Source organism: Meles meles, chromosome 10 (assembly GCF_922984935.1).
Source record: "Meles meles chromosome 10, mMelMel3.1 paternal haplotype, whole genome shotgun sequence".
Taxonomy (NCBI): Eukaryota; Metazoa; Chordata; class Mammalia; order Carnivora; family Mustelidae; genus Meles; species Meles meles.
The window spans coordinates 28,752,522-28,771,626 of NC_060075.1; the positions used below are offsets into that span (position 1 = coordinate 28,752,522).

Sequence of the window (19,105 nt, forward strand, 5' to 3'; positions counted from 1 at the left end):
ATCCTGAAAGTGGAGCAAAACTATTCCTTTCTTTTAAAACTCGTTTTGTAAAGATTAATTAGGCTTCTGTGTAGTTATTTTCTGTACTTTATTGATTCAGGATTACTTGTACTCTGTAAATGTGTTGAATTATTTACACATCATGAGCAGCTAATGCTAATTCAGAACATACCCAGTGGGACCTCAGAGCCCTGAAATGCTAAATGTAATCTGGGGATCAGTAACATTCCATTCATAAAATGTGTCACCCACAGGTTAATGGAAATAAACAATAGGAAAGACAATGGGTGGATTATGCAAATACACTGAAAAGATTTAAGCAGGGGGAGGGGACTATAAGAACCCAATTTGTGTTTTAGTTAAACGTGGATTAAGGTTTATGGTATACAAAATGATGAAAGCTACTTTGCTAATTTGCTAATGCTCCAAAAAGCAACACTGCACAGGAAAAAAAAACTATCAAAAATAAATTGGTTGTTGCTTTTGTGCATGGTAGCGGGGAGGAGGAAGAGAATGCATTGAAGTAAGAGTTAATTGAAGGAAATTTTTAACAGCAAATGAAATAGACTTTTGAAGAAAAATTTGACTAGACTTGTGATTTTTTTTTGCAATTATCTGACACTAATAAAAGTTCTATAAAGTCAAAACCCTGTTGTAATATGGATTTAACAACTGTGTGAAAAATGCATCTTTTATCAGTCTTTAAAATTTGCTGCTATAAAAGAAATTGAATTTAAAATATATGTGTTTAAAAAAATGTGTGTGTTTTTAGGGAAACCTGTTCAGATTGCCTTGTGGAAAAAAAATAATAATTTCATTGTGAGTTATGTCTTAGAAGGTGTGTTTACCAAGCCCCTGAATAATTGCAAAGGACATGGAAATACATAAACCTCAAGTTACTGGTTTGGAGATTTCTAGTCCAGAGCCAAGTAGCAGCCGGAGGACAGCTCAGCCTCCAGCAGCCCTTGATCTTGAGGCTGGGGGTGGTGGTTGGGGAGGAGGTGCTTTACCAAGCCTGATTCAAGAGAGCGAGCAGCTCTAGCAGGAAGAAGAGGCCCTGACATTCTCTGCTTTTTAAGTGGAAAGTGACCTGAACAGGGACCCGTGTAAAGAGCAATAAATCTGTTACCACCATGTGTCAGCTAATTTCTGAGGAGCCCACTCACTCATCCAGCCTCTGACCCTGATTTCAGAACGCTGGCGTGACCTGCCCTCTGGTTGTTGGTGTCTATTAGGAATGCATGACATTAGAAAGACTGAGGATGGCCATCTCGGATGGCAAGTGGCAGAGCTCTGGAAAGTTGGTGTTTTGTGTGCGGAGGGTGTAGAGTTAGCTACTGGCGTAATAGGCAGGTGTAATAGTCAGGAAAGGAGGGAGCTGGAACGTGTTTTGCACTAGCAGTTATGTCTGTGGGGTATGTGTCCATCTCAGGCCACACACAAACACTGGAGGAAATGGGGGGAAATCCTTTCTTTTAGCATAAGGCTTGAATAACAGCAAACCTTATGAAGATTTTAGGAAATGTTTTTTAATTATCTTTTTACTGGTAGACTCTTGGAGATTTTTTGTTGTTGTTGTTCTTAATTTACTCTGTTCTTTCTGAACATACATCATCAAAATTTTAGAATGTTTCATCACAGTTGATGCCCTTACTGTTGAAGGAAACTGAAAGCATGGAACTAAATAAACTTCTGCCGTTAAGATTTTCCCAGATGGGTTGATGCTAGTTTAACCACTTTTCACTGGTTTTGAATAATGCCAAGTAATAGAAGAGGGAATTCTTGAGTAGTCTTGGATAGTAAATGTTTGATGTTTTTGTTCTTCCTCTTGTTTTTAAAGATACTGTTTTCCCTTTGGACGACCTGAAGGTGCTCTCAAAGCTACGCTTTCATTACTTGAAAGGGTACGTTTGAACACTACTTTATAAATACTATTTGCACGCGCAGTGGCTGTGTATTTTAGTGACTGAACCAGGCAGATAGGCTCATTCCTCACAAGGAGTGTGTCCTCTGGGGTTGTCCGCTCACATTTCATCACTTTCTCACCTGCTCCTAACTACATTCCAACTCTCCCTACCTCCTACTTCCTCCTCCCCGCAGCTTTTCTGAAGCCAGCCCCTGCCATCTGAGGCTGAGTTGATGACATTTTGGTAGTACCCATTTCCCCCACCTCTTTCTTTCCCTCATGAAATAGTCTTTTTTTTTCCAGTTAAGTATAATCATCTGTTTTTCAGACTTCACAGTTCTTTCATTACCCGCCCCCTCCCCCCCATGACTTATTTGTCTGTCTACCTTCCCATCTCTCATACCTATAAAGGTTTATCACTTAACATGCCCAAATGTATCCTTCCTTCCATCCTAAATCAATCTCAGAATCCATTTCAATTTGTGTTACTTTAAATGGATTCATGAATTGTAGAAATTCATTTTCCCTCAAAAAATAAGTAACACAAGGCTTTCCTATCCATGCTAAAATAATTTATTAATGAAAGTACATCTCCATGTCTGTTTATGTAACAGACAAGGTTTGAAAGGGAAGTATCATTTTCATTTATTTATAGAACTATTCATATGCTAGTTGGAGCCTAACAGGTAAGTGATGTGGACAATTCCTGTTCCTTATAAACATTTAAAAAAAAAAAAAAATTCTAAGGATCATTTAAAGCTCATGATTTGATTATTCTGTTCTTGATTTTTTTTTTTTTCTTAAGATGTTTATTTTTGTGATAGAGAGCAAGCACAAGTAGGGTGAACTGCAGGGAGAGGGAGAAGCAGACTCCTCGCCAAGCGGGGAGCCCATTGCAGGGCCTGATGCCAGGACCCAGGGATCACGACCTGAGTTGAAGGCAGATGCTTAACAACTAAGCCACCCAGGAGCCCCAACTGGTTCTGATTTATTGACTTCAAAGCACTTGGTCTTGTCCACTTTTCTGCCAAAGAAGTCTAGGTATATTGCATTATTTATTAGCATGTCTTGTAAAAGCAAAAAGAAAAGACATTTTTCAGTGATTGAAGGACTTGCAAGATGAGGGCGAGAACTGATGACTATATACATTGATTGCATTTATCTATCCCCATCTTATCCTTGATTCCTATGCATCGTGTGATAGAACTATTATTGTAGTAGTTACTTGTTGTGTTGGAATTTTTATAATAAAACTCCATGTAAACCAGACCCGTCCAAAGTATTCATTTCATCTAATCCATTGAGGTATCAAGGAAAAGAAAAAATCTTTACCGAGACCTTTACTTTTGGAATGGCATCCCATCCTGGGTACCTAATGCAGCCTCTCTGTGTTCTGGTTTCCATGGTAGAGCTTCCCTCCTCCCCCAGCAAGGAACAGCTGATAATAGCATAGATGCCCTCATGCACTGACAAGTGGCAGGATGAACAGTGACCTTTTTCCAGTTATAGTCACTTATCATGTCTCTTGCTGAACTGAGAGAGAAATGGTAGGGCCATTTCTTCATTTTCACATCTCTGTACTTATTGACATCTTAGGAAAACGAAATCTACATGTGAATTCTTCATACTTATTATGCTTTGGAAGAAATGGAGGGGATACAGGAAACAAGCTGTGTCTCCCGTTTTGCTTTTGCCAGCCCATAATCTGTACTTTGCCAGGAAAGGGGATACAATTCCCCCCAACTCCAAATTAAATATTTTGACCCGGGACTCACCTCTGTAACAACATATACATTCTAATTTTAACAGCTATTTCTCTTATTTAAAAGTGTGTCAGGTGCCTGCATGACTCCGTTGGTTAAGCATCTGACCCTTGATTTTGGCTCAGGGCATGATCTCAGGGTTGTGGGATCAAGCCCCACTTTGGGCTCCATATTGGAGCATGGAGCCTGGTTAAGAGTCTCTCCCTCATCCCTCTCTCCCCCGACCCCCCCCAACTTGTGCTCACACTCTTTCTGAATGAATAAATGAATGAATGCGTGTCACCATGGGAAGGCCTAATAGTAAAGTTCCTGGTTCTGTATATGGGACAAAATTAATTTTAAACTTACTGTAGTAATGATCACATTAAAAATGATAGTACATTTAAAAACAAAAATAATAGTACATTAATGCTTGTTGTTATTTTTTTTTAACTATGAGCAGAAGGGTTTTTTTGTTTTTTGTTTTTTCTTTTTTTGCTTATTAAGAACCTAAGGTGCATTTCTAATTAAAGTGCCACATATATGTAACTGTGTTAAAGATTTTTAATATGAGACTATGAAGAATAATTGAATTTGATAGCAAGCAGATTTTTAAGTGCTAAGGTTTGCTGTTTTGAAAAGGAAAGCTTGACTAACAAATTGTGTTGTGAAGGATCACCAATGCTTAAATGGTTGAGTAAGTTTGAGATTATAAAATCCTTAGTACCAAAGTTGATTAAAGAGAAGGAAATAATAAAGCATTAAATGGATGTTTTCATAATCTTTTGATGAATCTTTAAGTTAAAAGACTAACAGAATAGTAAGAATACTTACCGTTCTTGTCTTCTCTATATTCACATTTTGTCTTCTATTTTATAATTTGAATATAAGTAAAGCCAGAAAAGCTGCATTAACTGTATGGAAAGAGAGAGGTTAACTAGTGGTATAATCAAAACTGACTGTAAGCGGTTTTATCGCTGAGAAAGTTTTGAGGAAAATTATCAGTGAATAATTATAAAAGTGCTCAAATACATTATGTTTTGAATTCTGAATGTAATTGTATTTTCCCCTTGGTAATAGTAATACTTCTAATGGAAAAAAAAAAAAAACACCAAAAATATATTTAGGAACTCAACAGAAAATAATCTGTTGTTTTTTAATTTCAGAAAGTTTCTGTGTATTTTAACATTTGATATTCCATTCATTTCATGAAAAGATTTTCTCCCCCTCAACAGATTAAGTAATTAAAGTTTAATTGTGAGAATTAGAGATCTTGATTTTTATATGGTTCAAAAATAGTGCTTATTCAGACAAACCATAAATGACTCTTAATCTCACAAAACAAACTGGGGGTTGCTGGGGGGAGGTGGGATTGGGAGAGGGGGAGGGGGCTATGGACATTGGGGTATGTGCTATCGTGAGTGCTGTGAAGTGTGTAAACCTGGCGATTCACAGACCTGTACCCCTGGGGATAAAAATACATTATATGTTTATTAAAAAAAAAAAAAATTTTGGAAGGGGAGGCGAACCATAAGAGACTATGAACTCTGGAAAACAACCTGAGGGTTTTGAAGGGTCAGGGGTGGGAGGTTGGGGGAACAGGTGGTGGGTAATGGGGAGGGCACGTTTTGCATGGAGCACTGGGTGTTGTGCAAAAACAATGAATACTGTTACGCTGAAAAAATAAATAAAATGGGGAAAAAGAAAAAAAATAGTGCTTATTCTTCATAGCATTTTGTTACTGTTTTCATATATATTGCTCAAATGATTTAAAGCTTTTAAATTAGGGATGTGCAAGACAAACTTTATTACTTGTCCCAAGGACTATAATCCTGATCTGAAACAGCTGCTCTAATGGTGTCATAGGCCCCTGGAGGAAAAGTGACAGTCATCACACTGAATGGTGGTTTGGCCTATGGGAGGTTTTGATGTGCATAAATGAGGCTTAGACAGGAGGAGCCAAGACGAGAGGATTACATTCCCAGTTGTGAGGTGCCGACTCATTACTTTCCCCCAGTACTACCTAGGACCCCTTCCTTGTAATAGCTCTAGGACAATTTGTGTAATTTGATTGTAGTATCTGTTTTACACAGTCTCTTTCTCTCCCCCTCTTTAGGTTTTAATGAAAGATATCGCCACTCCCATACCAGCAGAAGAGGTGAAAAAAGTGGTCAGAAAATGTCTCGAGAAAGCGGCCTTGATCAATTACACTAGACTCACAGAATATGCCAAAATAGAAGGTCAGTGCACTGAGCAATTGCCCAAGTGGCAGGGAGAGCCAACAATGCCTATTAACTGAATTTTCTGTGAGAAGTTCTTTCCTTTCCTGAACAAACCTGTGCCGTGGCAAAGGGAAATGTCTCATTAAAATCTCAGCTGGTGAACTGAAGAGCTTTTTCCTATTCATTGCTTTAATATGCCTCCTGGGACTCTGCTTGAATGAAAGACCCAGGATTCGTGCTTAAGTTGTCCTTTGTTCTTATTTTGAGTTTTCAAGGAACCAAAAGGTGTTTTCATGGGCTGTATTTTTTGATATTACCGTAAGTATGTCTAACATTTAAATTATGGGTAGTGTCTTCTGTCCTGATCAGTAACTGTATAGTGTTACATAATTTTATTTTCTGTTCAACACTCTCAGAGAAGGAGGAAACTTGATTATGGTGAGGGCCAAAATAAACTGATAGAAGTCCCTTCAACTTTTCATGGCTTGCAATATATTAATGCACTTGAAAGATTAGACCTCTTGAGAGGACTGCACATTTTTTCTTCTTCCTTCCAGTTTCATTCATTAAGAATGCTGAAATTTAAGGTGCTTAGAAATAACTAGATTGAAATTCGTGGCAAAATCCCCAAATCAGCTTTATTCAACAATCCTTTAAAAATAGGAAGAGCCTCAAATATTTTGCTTTAATTACCATACAAATGGCTTCTGTAGTACATGTAGCATTAACTTAGGAAAAAAGTTTATAGTGTTAAATACTTAATCTAAAAATAAAAGCAAAATCCTCTCTTAGAAAAATGTTAGTAACTTTAGAACTGTACTTAGTTATAAATTTTTTTTTAATGTTATATGTTTTTTTTTCCCTTTTTATTTATTTTTTTTTCAGCGTAACAGTATTCATTCTTTTTGCACAACACCCAGTGCTCCATGCAAAACGTGCCCTCCCCATCACCCACCACCGACATTAGAATATTTTTATCAAAATTGGGACAATGAAAAAAATTGATTCTAATTGGCTATGTTATATCCTTTTTTCTCTCCAAATCTGATCAAGATTTCTAACAAGCATGCAATAACCAACCTCCTGAGTGATTAACAAAAAAGCCATCCCATCACTATAGCAACCAATATTATATCACGAGAGTAACAACATGAAACCTCCTTAGTTACCAGTTTAACATCATTAATTATGATATCACGTTGTGTTAAAGCAAAAGCAATGAATATTAGATCATTTGGGGAAAGTGGAAAATAAACAGATTGGTTTTCTCATCTTGAATACTCATTCAAACAATTTTTGCATTTTGAAATATTATGTGTTGTGAACATGGTTTGAAAGAATCGACACAAAAATAGACATATTAAAACCTTTCAAATTGGATAAGGGGAAAAAAGTTTGTGCATAACTTGAATAAACACAATACTGTTTTACCCAAATGTTTAAACTCTATCCAAAGAACCTAGGAGAATCCTTTTGTTCTTAGCAGTCTATTCTAGTTAACATTTTTGACTGTTGTGTTGTCCAGGAATCCTGAAAAGATATGCAGAATATTTCTATTTTCTAGTCATAGTCCATTTTAACGTGGACAAATAAAATTATTTGTCACCACCATGGGTAGCTTTTTTTAATTAGCTAGGCGGGCTAACACTGGTGGTCAAAAGACAGAGCTGTTCTTCTGGATCACACAAAAAAGCAAGTCTGTGTTAGAGAAGAGCCTATCATAGGACTAAATGGACAGTGGGCAGGGAGTTCTCCCACTCTTTCCCTTCTGGAGTCATCTGTCTCTTAACTTCTAGTTGACTGAGAAGATTCTAGAAAATGGATCCTAGAAACCTAATTGGGTGGGACTACTGAACGGTCTCCATTTAAAAAAAAAAATGCATGTTTATTATATGAGAAAACTTCTATGCATTATCTTCCTTTTTTCTAACCCCCTTAAAAATAAATAAATAAACTTAATGTTTATGCTCCAGACCAGACCAAAAACAAACTGTTAAGTTAGAAATACAAAGTGGGCCACTTTTCTTTGCTTGATTGCCTGCCTGCATTATTTATGTGAGCAGCAAGCGTAGAATCTGTTTTTCTCCTAAATTGTCTTTTCTTATGTTTTAGGCCCAGCAGAAAAGGAAGCAGGTAATGAATGTTTGTGCATGCACATGTCGTGATTTTTGTTGTGGTGGCGTGATGTTTGATAGAGATGAGTAGCTGTCTGCTTTTCAGGGCTCCTGTTAGGCACTTTGATTAAGTTACTGACAATACTTTGATTTTGTTGGAACTATTATTAATGCTTTGTAGGGAAAGTTCAGGCCATTTATCTCTGTAAAATTTCAGCGATATTCTTTACATAAATTCAAAGCAGAAAACCTGAGGCTGTGTTGATGTTATACATTATGTTCGAAGCATGGACACTAATCTTAGTTGGAAGCTGTTGCCAATATTTGGAGGGCTCTTACACCTAGAAAAGAGGACCATCTTTCCTTTATCACTCCTGAAAAATAACAGTAAAAAGCATAAATGCTATTAAGTAAGCTGCTCTTAACTTTCAAAGTTGCTCATGTGAGGAATGAACAGGGGTTCTGAAATCCCAGCCTCAGGCAGTTGCTAGGAAAGCGTTCTTCTCTGGGTCTCTGAATCTGTAAAGGTTTTGTTACTTTTTTCTTATGCCACTTATCACCATTGCAATTAATGTAATTGCATGTGCTGTTATCTGTTTATCCTACCTGTCTCTTCTTTAGCCCCTCGCAGGCAGGGTCCAGCTGGAACAGGTTCACTGTTGGGGCCCAGCATCCAGCCCCCCACCGCTGACACCACATAGGCTCTCAGTGCTTTGGAGAGGGATGAGAGCTTAGCTAGTTAGTTCCATCTGCAAACCACAGGGCAAGAGACCAGTGATGAACTTGCCTAGTCCACGTTCCCTTCCCTCTTTCAAACCCTGCATGGAGGGTTGTAGACAAGTTTGGCTTGTTTTTCACTGAAGTCTTTGACTATTCCTACATTTCCGAACTTTTTCAGTTGCGTTTCAGTATTTAACCCCAGAAAGCATCAGGCACAAAAAGCTCTGAGCCAGGAGAAGGGGAAAGAACACACGGGCAGTGATCATGGAAGTGCCCTTCAGAGACACCATTGCCTCTTCTGACAGCTCTTTGTAACAGCCGCAGTCCAGTGCTCTGTGACAAACTTCTTCAGAATCTCTCAGGGCATTTCACCCCTCACAGTGTTTCTGTTGTAAAGATAGTTTGTATGTAGTTGACCCACAGTAAGTCCAGAGTTGTTAGGGGCTTTCCCACTGATACAAAGTAAACAAGTAAGCCAGCTGGGACTTGGGTTGGGTGTCCTCATCCCCAGCCTACCGAGGCTGTGCTCCCTCCCCTGTGAGATGTGAAGGGGTCACAGAGAGCCTTCATGAAGGACGGGCAAAGGCACCATGTAAAGTTGCACACGTTCCCATTAAAGAGAGGAGAGAATGGGAGAGTTGTTGTCTCCCACGGACCTCGCTTCCAGACAGAAACCTTCCCTTCCCACGTATTTGACATTCATACTACTGCTCAACGGTACAGGCTGATGACTCTTGGAGAAACATTTTCCTTAAAATTAAATGCTCACCGGGGCGCCTGGCTGCCTTAGTCGATGGAGCGTGGGAGGCTTCATTTTGGGGTTATGAGTATCGAGTCCCGTGTTGGGTGTAGAGATGACTTAAAAATCTTTAAAGGGCACCTGGGTGGTGGAGTCAGTCAAGCATCCAACTCTTGATTTTGACTGGGGTCATGATTGTAGGGTCCCAAGATAGAGCCCTGAGTTGGGCTCCACACTCCGTGTACTGTCTGCTTAAAGATCTCTTTCCCTCTGCACGCCACCGCCCCCCCCCCACAGCTGCTCGCTCGCTTGCTCTTTCTTTGTCTCTCAGTGAAATCTTTTTAAAAGATCCTTAAATTTTTAATATAAAGAATTGTAAAAGAGGGGAAAAAAATCAGTGTCGTCTAGGTGATTTAAGTGGATTGAAGGGGAAAGCTAATCTCAGCTGAAGAATTTTCTGAAGTAACAGAGGAGAGGTTTTGAAGAAATGTAGTTCTCTTTCTTTGGTTGCATTTGGTAGCAAGTTAACAGGGTTACCTAGTAAATGTTCTTGGAGGTACTTTTAAAAGTGACTAAAAATGAGAAAGTCGGTTACATGTGTAAGAGCTCGAATGCTTGATACGACTTGCAAGCAGTATTCTCTTGGGCATTATGATCCTTTCTTCAGTCAGTTTGTACCATCTAGAGAGGAGTCAAATTCTGCCCAAGATTTGTCATGATTTTGTCATCTATTGACTGCCTATTCCCTCGGAGGCTTTCTTCTTTACTCTGTTTCATTAGCTCCTTAAACAACTCTACAAAACAGACACTTTACAGAAGAGGTAACTGAGACTTCAGAAAAGTCAGTGAGCTGCCAAAGGATGTGCCGTTGTTATTGAGTTCAGCACACGTGGAATTTGCACCCCTGGATCACCATGTTCCTGGCTGCCGTGCCTCCCAGGCTCTCTGATTCCAAGGGCTGACCTCAACACCTCAGGCACATCACAAGGGCCAAGGGGTCACTTTTGCCAAAAGTATGGATATTTGTTTAAGAAGGGCAGACGCTTATTACCAGGAACTGTTTTAAGCACTTTACATGTATCCATTCACCCTTTCCAATAAATGTTTCTATTATTGCTTTTCCGGGAAACTGAAGCAGGGAGGTCACTAGCCATCCGCCCAGAGACAGCTAGGAAGTAGGCAATTACAACATACTATCTACCTGTTGAGCTGTTGTCTTATTTTCCTGAGTCTTCCTCCCTCCCTTTTCTTGGCAACTTGGGTAGTTAAATTTGCACTTGATTAAGATACGTGGGCATTTGACAGGAAGTCTGAAACCGTAGGGTCCGTAGAATTATAATGAAAGCTATAGATGTAACTTAAAATTTTCTAGTAGTCACGTTAAAGAGGTAAAAAACAGGAGAAATTAGTTTTAATAATAGTTCATTTAACCTAATATATCCAAAATATTTAAAAAAGTATTCAATATACAAAATTATTAATGAGATATTTTATGTTAGTTTTTCATACATTGTCTTCAAAGTCTGGTGTGTATTTTACTCTGCTAGCACGTTTTATAGCCCCATTTCAAGTACTTGTTTACCTGTGGCTGGTGGCTGCTGAATTAATTGGGCAACACAGATCCTATCGTAAGGCTAAGAGTTGGACTCGAGAATCTGAATCTTTTTGTCCCCGCCCCCCAACACACACAACATATCTCACAGTGTCAGGTGTTGAAAGGTGTTCTCCCCCAACCCAGAGCATCTCCCTCCCTTCCCTACTTTATTTTTCTCTTTGGCCTTAACGATCGAACACATGGTATAGTTCATTCATCCTTCGATTGTCCTACAATGTTGGCTCCACAAGGGCAGGATTTTTGTATTTCAATAACTGCTCTATCTCCTGTGCTGAAAACCACAACTGGCACATGTTTGGTATTCGATAAATATTTATTGAATAAATGAATGAGTTTATGGCAGAGAGTGATCAGGCTATTTATAGCAGAGAGAACATCTGTAAACTGGCAAACTGGCTTGCAAAAGGTCATTCAAATCAATCACTGAATAATTAACAATATAAAAGCAAAAACTAACCATTTAAAAATAACAAGATTGGAAAAATTAAACCGGAATTTCATGCTCTTATCATGGACGGGTGGGGGGCACGGAGACTAAATCTGAATCACAGAACCCAAAGGTTATAGAGAACAATTGCATTAGCAATATTTAGCAGTCTACCTGTTTCAGTTGTTTTTATAATTCAGCGTGATGCTCAGTTGGACTCTTACTTCTCTTCCATCCTTGGAATTCATCACATTCTCCATCTGCAACACAAATTTGCAGAATAAAGGGATTTTACGACTTTGTAATAAATTAAATAAAACAAATACCCTCTTTCTTAATGCCTTCTTTCCTCGGGAATTCTTTGCATTTGTTTCATGAGAACAGATAGTTCATTTTCAGAACTTAAAATTTCTGGAAAGCATTTTTTTAAAAAATTTTAAGAAATGTTTGAGATTTACATGGCTGCAAAATCAGCTAGTTTTCTTCCTTGATTTAATTTTATCACTACTGTTTATGTAATGGTAAGATCCTTTTTACAGTATAATATAGGGTTCAAAAGGTACTGAAACTTCATTTTCTTAATTGTGTCTCCTTTTTCTTTTTTTTAATTGTATGCCTTGTTGATGCAAACTTGGTCCTTTTAAAGGAGAATCAATTCCTTAATTGAAGGAATTTCTTATAGACCAGAACAGCAATAATATATCTAATAACAGTCCCTGCTTTCTTCTGAAAACTATGCACCGTATGAGGACTTACGATAAAAGAGAGAGACGGCTCCTAGAGCTTGCCTTGACCTGAGATCTTTTGCATAGATTTTGGAGTTAGACTTGTGGTGAATCTCAAAACATGGAGGTGCCTTAAACAAAAGGTAGCATGGAATGAACAGGCAAAGTCTTTGTACACTGAGGATCTGTCTGGGCCCTTTGGTTGCCAGGTTTCCAGGTCTAACCCCCAAGTGCTCTCATTTTCAAAGTCTCTGTTGAACAGGTAGAGATGCTTTCCCAGAGGGCCACACTGCTTGCTTTCTTTGAGAGAAGTTGCACTTTGGCAGTCCTTACGTCATTAGGATGTGTTTGCCATCAGGTGGCATTTTAATTTAGCACTCCATTGTCAGGGTGTAATGATAAATAATAAAATCTGTTGTATAGCAGTGAGTAGATAAAAAACTACACAGTGATGAGGATATTTTTTGTTAGTGAATAATTTCTTACTAATATTTTTAGAATGACCCTTTTCTCTCATAAAAGTTGTATGTGTTATAAATTTGACTTAAAATTTATTTGAGTAGTCTATGTTACAATGAGTTCAGGTTAATGTCTAGGTAATAGACCTGCAATTTTGCACTCCCATTAGAATTGATGATACTTGGATGGAGGTAGTTTGAATATTGGAAGAAACAGACCTCTCAGCTTAAAAACTAGAAGGCAAAATGGAAGATTTAAAGAATTTCTTTGTAGCCTTTTTGGACAGCTTTGCTTGAACAGTGGAACTTTGGCATGAAAGTAAAACCTCTATGACCATTTCTGTTTCTAAGTAACCTGATGATTTAGAGACAAATTGATAAATGTAATTTCTGGCTGTGAGAGAGAATTACTTATTGTTATCTTTAATTTTTTTTTAGGGGCGCCTGGGTGGCTCAGTGGGTTAAGCCTCTGCCTTCGGCTCAGGTCGTGATCTCAGGGTCCTGGGATCGAGCCCCACATCGGGCTCTCTGCTCAGTGGGGAGCCTGCTTCCTCCTCTCTCTGCCTGCCTCTCTGCCTACCTGTGATCGCTATCAAATAAATAAATAAAATCTTTAAAAAAAATTTTTTTAGAAAATCATAACTCTATAAAGGGCTTTTAGTTTATAAAACAATATGTGTATATTGGTGTGGCCAGGTGGCTCAGTTGTTAAGCCACCGCCTTTGGCTCAGGTCATGATCCCAGGGTCCTGGGATCAGAGCCCTGCATCAGGCTCCCTGCTTAGTGGGGAGTCTTTTTCCCCATCTCCCACTCCCCATGCTTGTGTTCCCTCTCTAACTCACTCTCTCTGTCAAATAAATAAATAAAACCTTAAAAAAAAAAAACCCATATGTGTATATAGAGTAAAAGCTTGTTGCTTGAGCTGCATCATCTGGATAGGGATCAAATTAAAATTTATTTTTGTCCTATATGCAAAGAAAAACTGGATATATTTCAGATGATCAGTGGATGCTTTAAATTACCTAAGAAGATAAATTTTTTTTCTGACAGCCATAAATTACTTTTATTCCATCATCTAATATGCAATTAAAATGTTCATTTTAAACTATCTTTTTCTCATCAGTATCTTGAGTTAAATGTCTTTAACACTACTTCCTTGCTACACCAGTAGCCTTCGTTTATATAATGTATATACCAGAGAGTATTACAACCCTATGCTCTTTTATGTACTCTGAGTGATAGGAATTTGCTCTGGCCATTTCCACAGCTGATCTGGAATGAATGAACAATTGTAGTATGTTTGTTTGCTGCGGCTCTTTTCCTCACCACCTCACACAAGATGGCAAGCCCACACTGTATAATTTGTGTTCACACCAATTAGTTAACTCATGATAATGTTGACAGATTAGTTCCTATGAATCCGGAGATGTTGTAGGACATAGTGAACAGGAGTTGCAGGGTCTGTTGACTAGAAGAGGCAAAGGAAGACATTGGCTTCCATCCGACAGGGTTTTGGAGCTATGTGTGTACCTTCAGTTAGCTCAACGCAGACTTCAGATGCAGAAAGTGTGTTGTGCAGGTGTACATTCGCTCTCTGCACGCACGGGTAACCAATGACAGGACAAGTCAAGTGAGGCCATAGGAGCGCCCGGGATACCAGTGGCAGCATGATGGTAATGCTGGCAACAGTCTCGGGGCTATTGCACTCTCTACCCTCAGCTCTAGTGACCAAAGGATGAGGAGGAGCCTCAGCTCCAGACAAACCATAGAGACATTTAAGGACGCTGAGTGCCCTCACCTCTGAAATTGGTTCTAAATCTGCATTTCATTACCATCTTTCCTGATTTATCTGAGTTTAATTGTGAGGAGACATTAGTATTTGCCACTCGATTGAAAACAGCTGCTGACAGCACTTTGCTGCTGCCTCTGGTTTGGGCTTTCCATACCTCACGTCGGCGTTAACGTTGCCAGCACTGGATGACTCGCCGTGCTTCTGCCGAGGTGCTCTGTGACCCCAAGTGGTGCCACCTTTCCTTGACTCACAGTCTCTGTCATGAGTCATCCGCCCTTTCTTTCTTTATTTTTGTAGTGTGCGTTATAATAGATGAGGACCGTCTCCATCAGGTATGGTCATAGCTAGTCCCATATTCAAAATGAACCTGGATTCAATCTTGATTGATGTTCTCTTTCCAAATCCAGCTCTCACAGGAACTTGATCTTAAGTACTTAAGATCTTGATCTTAAATAAGTTTAGGGTATTCAAGAGCAGTCCCTTCCTTTCCACCTTGGAAACAGAGTAAGCCTCAGCTCTGTAGCTCTGCACCTGCAAACTTTTCAGCATCCCCACTTAACCTATGTCTCCTGTTCTCCAGCATCAAGGGATTAGGTGTTTTCTTCAAGGCTGACTCATCCATCTGTGATACTGATCTCAACTTCACCTCCTCCTTTCTGGATGGAATTTACTTTGTCATATATCTCTTTCTCCTGTTCCTCCATCTTTCTACATATTTCCTTTCCATCTATAACCCTGGTGTCTCCCTAAATAAAGCTGCCTTACCCTGACCTCTCCACTGCCTTCCATCTGCCATCCAAAGAAGAGCATATACTCCATTTTATTTCCCTCACCTTCACTGCGCTTGTCTGCCCAAAGGAGTTTGGTTTCCAATCTCACCAGTTTGTCTCATGGGGAGTTAGACTCATCAGGAGTATAGCTGAGCAGAGTGAATAGAGCATTGCCTTGAGACAATCAATTCCTTTCCTTTTGCCTTTGGAGTTGGTAGCAGGGGCTGGTATCTGGCATTATCAAGACTGGGCCCAGCTGTGCTGTCATGAAATGAAAACTGGAAAGGGCCTCGCCACTCTCGGGCAGTCACGCCTTCCCTCCTCTGCATCCCAACCTCTAGCCTAGTGAATTACAACCTAAGGGGACTCTTGGTCAAGTGCTGCAGCTTTGAATCTAACAGATTAACAATGAATCCCTATCCTTAGGAGTTGCCGAATGGGTTAGTAGCAAAAGGGAATTATTCATTTTGGTTCTGTACTCTGGGATCCTGTGCTCCAATGCTGAACTTTCTCTGTCCTCAAAGGACACAGGCAAGCTCCTGCCCTCCATCTCATCCTGAGTTTCTCCAAATGGCCAATAGCTCTCAGGTCAAAATAATTAGACTCCTGAGGTGTACAGCCCTTATAAAAGACCGATGATATCTATCATCTAGAACTTATTATACTTGGAGTGAAAATTTAAATTAAGCATAATACATATATTCAAGGACATGTAGGAAGAGTCTAGCAATATGATGCAGGGACCAGAAGTCATGAAAAACCAAATGGAAATATTAGGTATAAAAGTAATAAATGGGTGTAAGAAACATTGGATACAGGATGAATACAGCTGAAGAACTTATTAGTCATCTGGGAGATCAGAGTGAAGGCAGCAGGAAAGGCGAAAAGGTATAGACAATGTAAAAGGAAAGCTAAGTAATGTGGAGAATAGAAACAGTAAGATCGACTTTCATCAGCGTAAGAAAAAAATTCAGGTAAATAGAGTATGAAAGAAAAATAACAAGAGATATGAGATGTAGAAAATAATGGAAGAGTATTATGAACAAGACAAAAATAGAGGGGGCGCCTGGGTGGCTCAGTGGATTAAGCCGCTGCCTTGGGCTCGGGTCATGATCTCAGGGTCCTGGGATTGAGCCCCGCATCGGGCTCTCTGCTCCGCAGTGAACCTGCTTCTTCCTCTCTCTCTGCCTGCCTCTCTGCCTACTTGTGATCTCTCTCTCCGTCAAATGAATAAATAAAATCTTAAAAAAAAAAGACAAAAATAGAGAATTTAGATGAAATTGATACATTTCTTGAAAAACTGTATCGGTGTGATCAACACAAGAAATGAAACTCAGGCCAATCAGTTTTAAAGAAATTAAAAAGTTGTCAGAACCCTGCCATTCTGAAATCCGTAAGCCTGGTTGGCTTTGGAGGTGAGTTCTACCAAATTTTTAAGGAAGAGATCCTATCCAAAATAAGTTCAATGAAATGGAAAATGAGTGAAAGCTGTCCAGTTCATTTCATGAAGCAAATACAGTCTTAATTCCCAAACCTGATAAAGGGAGTTGAACAAAGGAAGATTAACATAAGCCCATTTCATTGTGAGCATATATGCAAAATCACTAAGTAAAGGCTCACAAAAATCCAACAGTGTATTGGGAAAATAATCAATGGGGTTTATCCCAGGAATATAAAAGGGGTTCAACATCAGGAAACTAACAAACTGAAAGCAAAACTCGTATCTCAAGAGATATTAAAAAAAAAAAGTACGTGAAACAGTTCAGTGCTAACATGATTAAAAATTACATTATTAGCATCCTAGAATTCCTTAACTTTATTAAGCCCATATAGAAAAAAATCTAAAGTAAATATTTTACATAATGAAGAAAGTTTTAGAGGCATTCCCTCTAGGATTAGGGACCAGTACTTAGAGAATCATTGCCACAACACTGAGAGTCTTGGACAACATTAAAGAAATGAAAAAAGTAAATCCAAAGAATGGGAAGAGGAGATAAAGCTGTCATTGCAGATGGAAGAAAAAAAAAAAAAGCCCATCATTGCAGATGAAATGATCATCTCTCTAGAAAATCCAACAGGATATACATAGAACCTTTTTTTTTTTTTTAAGATTTATTTATTTATTTATTTGACAGAGATCACAAGTAGGCAGAGAGGCAGGCAGAGAGGGAAGGGGAAGCAGGCTCCCTGCTGAGCAGAGAGCCTGATATGGGGCTCAATTCCAGGACCCCGAGAGCATGACTTGAGCCGAAGGCAGAGGCTTAACCCACTGAGCCACCCAGGTGCCCCTACATAGAACCTTTTAGGTAAGAGTTCGGTAAGGTTGCCGGATGTAAAGTCAACCTGCTAAAATAAATACCATTTCTCTACACTAGTGGTTCTCAAATGTTCAGTCTCACAAACTAGTACACTCTAAAGATTTAGATCCCAAAGAACTTTTCTTTAGATGGATTGTTCCTACCAATATTTATTATAATAGAAGTAAAATGGAGAAATTTATGAAATATTAATTTTTATAATAACAATAGGAAACTCATCACCTGTCAACATAAATTGCCTTTGAAAAAAAAATATTCTTTGCACCCATCTTTAATGGTTGTCTTAATAAAAGACAGCTGGATCCTCATAGGTTCTTGCATTGAGTCTACTGCAATGTATTGTCTTGGTTGATATATAGTTCTAAGAAATCTGGCCTCAAGCTGATGTGTAGTTGGAAAGGGAGGAGTATTTTAATAGACTTTTTTAGGTAATTGTGGGTTTTCAACTCTGTGATATTATACCAAAGCTTGGCAAGTGGTAATTTCTTACAGGTTAATTGCAATGTAGAATCTGAAAGCTTATCAGTGAATTTTTCATACTATTCAATCCAGTTGGTTCATCATCTACTTTGAATAGATCTTTTGCCATGCATGATTTTTTAACACAATGAAGTAATCATTTGGAAACTATTGGTCCACTGAGTTAAGATCTTTTTTTTTTTAAGATTTTATTTATTTATTAGAGAGAGAGACAGAGTGAGAGAGCATGAGAGGGCAGGTCAGAGGGAGAGGCAGACTCCCCATGGAGATGGGAGCCCAATGTGGAACTCGATCCCAGGACTCTGGGATCATGAGCTGAGCTGAAGGCAGTAGCTTAACCAGCTGAGCCACCCAGGTGCCCAAGATCATCTTCTTAGTGTTGATATATCAAAAAGTCGTCCTTGTTAATATCACCTGCCTCATCAGAAAGACTCAAAGTCTTGGGAGGCTGTCAAGTTCATGACAGGTAGAAGTTTTCTAAAATTCTAGTTTTCTTTGAAACCTTTGATTTTATAATTACAACCAATGCTGGTTTTTTAAGCAACCGGTTGATTTCATTTTTTCAGAAAATGTCTGCCAAATATCCCCAAGTCTAAATAAGCATATTTTGTCCATCAGTCGTCTTTTCAACTAGAAATGGTTCTCTGAAAAGAACAGTGCCCCCCTCCCCGACTCAAACAATGACACACTTTTCCCTTAGGGAATCATTACACTTCAGTATGTAGTCGTACTTTGTGCAAAGTTTTCATTTTGTCAGTTATTTAAAAATGTATACTCAAGGGCAGAGATTCAACAAAGCTTGTTTTACTGTTTTATCAAGGACTTTCGTATAGAAAACTGACTTTTTACTGGTGTGCGTGGGGGTAAAGAACCCAGCAATGAGTAGAATTTAGCACCATGGCCTTGGTTCGTGCTGACATAACAGTCATTTTACCTGCCGTTGCTTTTGTACCATCACTGTAAATATCAACAGAGCCAAAAAGACAAAAAACAATCTCAGTATTATGAAAATAATTTTGACCTCATGGATCTCTGAAAAGTCCTGGGGATCCCCGGTGGTCCATGGACCACAGTCGG

The 19,105-nt window shown here is 38.9% G+C and overlaps 1 protein-coding gene across 17 annotated transcripts in view; it reads left to right on the forward strand.

Annotated features, from left to right (window-relative positions):
* Window positions 1-19,105, forward strand: part of CADPS2 (calcium dependent secretion activator 2) — a 519,834-nt gene that overhangs the window by 399,699 nt on the left and 101,030 nt on the right. For 11 of the 17 annotated variants that reach the window (XM_046019950.1, XM_046019953.1, XM_046019955.1 and 8 more), the window contains 3 exons: window positions 1,841-1,904; window positions 5,765-5,888; window positions 7,983-8,003. In XM_046019950.1, coding sequence (XP_045875906.1) covers window positions 1,841-1,904; window positions 5,765-5,888; window positions 7,983-8,003 — 209 coding nt within the window. The remainder of the gene's footprint in view (window positions 1-1,840; window positions 1,905-5,764; window positions 5,889-7,982; window positions 8,004-19,105) is intronic. The other 6 variants (XM_046019956.1, XM_046019957.1, XM_046019963.1 and 3 more) reach the window with 1 other exon arrangement.